This window comes from Phallusia mammillata, chromosome 1, assembly GCF_965637545.1.
Source record: "Phallusia mammillata chromosome 1, kaPhaMamm4.hap1.1, whole genome shotgun sequence".
Taxonomy (NCBI): Eukaryota; Metazoa; Chordata; class Ascidiacea; order Phlebobranchia; family Ascidiidae; genus Phallusia; species Phallusia mammillata.
In genome coordinates, this window is record NC_137252.1 from 18817099 (window position 1) to 18821454 (window position 4356).

General features: G+C 36.5%; 1 protein-coding gene across 1 annotated transcript; it reads left to right on the plus strand.

Moving 5' to 3' along the window:
- The first annotated feature begins 436 nt into the window (after positions 1-436).
- On the plus strand, positions 437-3766 carry LOC145205431 (sodium- and chloride-dependent GABA transporter 3-like). The gene is made up of 12 exons (XM_080078188.1): positions 437-578; positions 1171-1302; positions 1406-1697; positions 1775-1907; positions 2100-2234; positions 2327-2430; positions 2490-2583; positions 2644-2787; positions 2860-2988; positions 3179-3385; positions 3451-3630; positions 3701-3766. Exons 1-12 carry the CDS (start codon positions 437-439, stop codon positions 3764-3766), a joined length of 1758 nt encoding a protein of 585 aa, XP_079934314.1.
- Positions 3767-4356: the final 590 nt, after the last annotated feature.

Here is a 4356-nt window from a genome sequence, read left to right on the forward strand (position 1 = left end):
CGTTTAGTATGAGCAGTGGATTATCCTAAAACGTTCCACCATGTAATTATCCGTAATGCAATGGGATTTCACACACAAGATTTGAACATTTGTAGATTTGAACATTTGTAATCACCCTTCTATACATGTGAACTTTATGGGTTTGCGTCGTTTTCAAAAGTATTTAAGTGCGCAGTTGATACATTTTTAACGCTGAGTTGTAAGCTCGAGAATTAACATTCTGGCCGATTTTCGGTACAGTTTTACTGTTTTTACATTGGAGCTAAAATCCGTTTGTACAAAGAAAAACATTACGTGTATCAAAGCAAAAAAACAACGAAAATCAGAACGACCATAATAGCAAAAATAGCCATCGTGAGTACTTTTTCACTGTTGTTTTTCTCTCTTGTAAGCATTTTAGAAAAAGAACTAAACAGAAATTTGAGAAAAAATTGAAATGGGAAACGTTGATATTAATGATGGCAACAAGAGACCTAAATGGAAAAAATCATTTGATTTTTTGTTTGCTGTTGTCGGAATGTCAGTGGGACTCGGAAACATTTGGAGATTTCCTTATCTTTGCTTTAAGAACGGAGGAGGTTTGCTTTTTTGTTGCAATAAAATCAGACATAGATTAAATCAGGGAGTCGAACCGCTTGTCATACCGGTTCAGGTTCGGTTCGGGTTCGCTTCGTTTTGTTTTTAAAGGTTCGGGTTCGGTTCCGGTTTTTAAAAATGGATATTTTCGGGTTCAGGTTTTGGTCCGGTTTGGGCAAATTATCCGGTCCAAACCGGTTTGCGGTTTTTAAACCGGTTTAAATTTCCATTCGTTTCAATTTAATTCGAACCATCATCTACCTGGCCTTATCAAACTCCTAAAGAATTTTGACCGTGCACTGTTAATTTTTGACACACCCTATAAGTGTTATCTCGGGTATTCTTCAGTGCGCTGTTTCAAAAAAAAATCACAAAATATAAAACAGACTGCATTTTTTACTGGTTTGGTTCCGGTTCGGGTCCAACACCAAACAAAATATGGGGTTCAACTCCGGTTCTGGTTTTTAGGAAATCGTAATTAGCGGTTCGAGTTCGGTTCGAGTTTAATGAAATTAACCGCTCAAACCGGTTTGCGGGTTCGGGTTCAGTTCCGGTTCGACTCCCTGGATTAAATGCCCTTTTCACATGTTACAGGCGCTTTTTTGATTCCATACTTTATATTTGCTGTCAGTCTTGGAATACCGATCGTTCTTCTAGAAATTTCTATTGGTCAACGAGTTCGTCGTGGCATTACCCGAAGCTGGGCGATGGTCCCACTTTTCAAAGGTATTTATTTACAGTATTACCATATTTACCAAACAATCGGTGAAAAGGATTTCTCATGTTGTACGTTATTGCCGTAAAGATTTAAGCTTGTATTTTGAAACAGGAATTGCATATGCACAGTCCGTGGTAGTTTTTCATTCAAATGTAAGCTATCCCATCATTCTTGCGTGGACAGTCAAATATCTGGTCAATAGTTTTTCTTCCACATTGCCTTGGTCAACATGTAACAACACATGGAATACAGCTGATTGCGTCTCGACTGCAAATGTTGCAAACGATTTTGCTTTGAATAGATCTCTAATAAAAAATGTGACCTCCACGAATCGCGTGATTCTGGCAAACCTTACCCATAATGCATCAAAAGCTACCGTGTCCTCTGCAACAGAATATTGGCTGTAAGTATTTGTCGTCTTAAAAAGAAAGAATGGTCTTTGTTTTGGATTTTACTCGTTGTTCGCTGAATATGTTTTAGAAAGGGAGTTTTGAACGTTTCTTCTGGTGTGGAAAATCCAGGAAGATTTCGTCTCGATTTAGTTTTGTATCTTGCAATTCTCTGGATTGGAATTTTTCTTTGCACATTCAAAGGTGTAAAATGGACTGCCAAGGTATGAACGTAAGACACAACAATAATCAACTGAATGTATATTTGAAAAGCTTAGCGCATGTTTTATGGACTACTTTGGGTAACATAAGGAAAAATATTTATGTGCTTTGGCATTAGATTTTATATAGCAGCACAAGTTTTGTGATTGATCACACCAAATGCGTTTTAACATCGATTTGATTCTTAATTGCAGATTGTATACGTCACTGCAACGATGCCATTTTTACTAATCGCTATTATCTTAATCCGAGGAGTGACCCTAGACGGAGCATCAGATGGTATCAGATATTACTTGATTCCTAAAATGCACCGCCTTGCAGATCCTCAGGTAAATAGCATGCAACAAAAATGTCAGTTTTATATACACAAGAATAGAGCTACTGGTTCGTGTCAGCACGCAAACATTTATCTACTTTATAGGTTTGGGTTAGTGCCGGCACACAAGTTCTTTACTCATATGCCACAGGGTGTGGAGCTTTGGCAACACTTGGAAGTTATAATGATTATCACCAAGACTTTCTAAGGTAAAGTGAGGACAGCATCTGTATTTTGCCTCCAAAAATACCTATAATTTACTTAACAGAGACACTATTTGGGTGGCAGCTATGAACTCAATCGCAAGTTTTGCAAGCGGATTTGCAGTTTTTTCTACCCTTGGCGCCATGGCACTTTTACAGGTCGGAAACATTTACCACGGCAAAAGACTTTCACGATTTTTTTTGCGATTTTCTTTTCAGAATACGACTGTTGACAAAGTAGCGAGTTCAGGACCGGGGCTGGCTTTTATCGCTTATCCTGAAGCTCTCTCTCTTCTTCCTTTACCACAATTATGGTGCGCTCTGTTTTTCATCACCATACTTTTTCTTGGATTTGATTCACAGGTTATGTGAAAACAAAATTGTTTTTATTTTTGCCGTTTGTATTCACACTTTGTTGTTGTTGTTGACTTTCAGTTTGTTTGTCAAGAAAGCATTATGAGTTTCGTTTTCGACAACTTTCCAAAACTTCGTAAGCAGCGTACACTTTGTCATGTGATCTTCTGTTCACTTTTCGGAGTGATTGGATTGTCAATGGTTACAGAGGTAATGTAATGTTAATATCATAAGAATGCAGAGGCTTAAAAAATCTCAATAATATTTTATTTGTAGAATTAACTTTAAACGTAATGTAAAATAACAGGTATTTTTTAAAGATTATAAGATATGATGGATGTAGTAAAAATAACTGTCACGATTGTTATCATTCAAATCTAGTTACAGATGTTTGTTGCAGGGTGGAGTATACGTTTTCGAAATGTACAACAACTATGCCTTTACTGGTTGGTGTATGTTTTTTATTGACGGGTGTGAGTGCGTCGGTATAGCTTGGGTATACGGCTTCGACCGATACTGGGAAGATATTATATCTATGATTGGAAACCGCAACGGAAAATTGTGGTTTAAAATATTGTGGAAATATGTAACTCCTGTGCTGTGTGGTGTAAGTAGAGTGGTGGCTTGGCCAGCGTTGAAGTAGACTAATTTGATCAGTTTATCTTGGTTTAGATTGTCTTTGTTTACTATGTTGCAATTAACAAACCACTGACTTACCAAAATTATCAATACCCGGGATGGGCTCAATTTCTTTCTCATCTATTATCATTCAGCTCGGTGTGTTGGATTCCCGGCTATGCGATATACAAAATATTTTGTGTCTGTAAAAATGGAAGAGATTTTTTTTCGGAGGTATTTGTTTCCAAATTTCGTACTTAATGATCTTTATTAGTTGTGTAATTCTGTGTCTGTGTTATTACAGCTTCGATGGGAAAAACAACCTGAAACAAACAAAGTCGATGTGTTGCTCGAAGTTATAGGAACCTAAAGTTCTAAACAGCAAAAATGCATGTTGAATGTGTTGTGAAAAAATACACTAACCATCTCGATATATACTGTTTCTAAATCAGAAATTGAGCAGCAGCGACCGTCACGATATTCAACTTCTAAATTGAACGAATATTTTGTATATTACATGCACGACCTTTTATCTGCTATTTCATTCTTTAATCATATTTGAACGGTTGTATAGATTGAAGTGTTTCACTTTTCTGCCTTTATATTAACATAACTGCTTCTTTACTAAAAATGAAAAATTGTGGTTTCTATATGCAACACCCGGGTAAACGCGGTACGGTTCCTGGAACCAAGCGTCGCATTAGTCGCATTTCCAGCAACAAATTTTATTAACAAATACTGGACAAAAATGCAATGCAAATAGATTTGTGCTATTCAAGCGTCTTAAGAGCTATATTAGAGCTATCTGTTTTGGTACTGTGTACAATATTTGTATTTTATTTTTCGGCATACCAAACTTCGAATTCGATTTGTTGTCGGATCTCGCGTGAATTAAAAACAAGAATATTAATAAAAATAGAATTCATAGTTTCCTGGTACTGTTGTTGTTATAAATGTTCA

Coding starts and splice junctions, on each gene's coding strand:
- LOC145205431 (XM_080078188.1), top strand. CDS start 437: ATGGGAAACGTTGATATTAATGATGGCAACAAGAGACCTAAATGGAAA. Junction 2,235..2,326: donor ACCGCCTTGCAGATCCTCAG/GTAAATAGCATG, acceptor TCTACTTTATAG/GTTTGGGTTAGTGCCGGCAC. Junction 3,631..3,700: donor GAAGAGATTTTTTTTCGGAG/GTATTTGTTTCC, acceptor GTGTTATTACAG/CTTCGATGGGAAAAACAACC.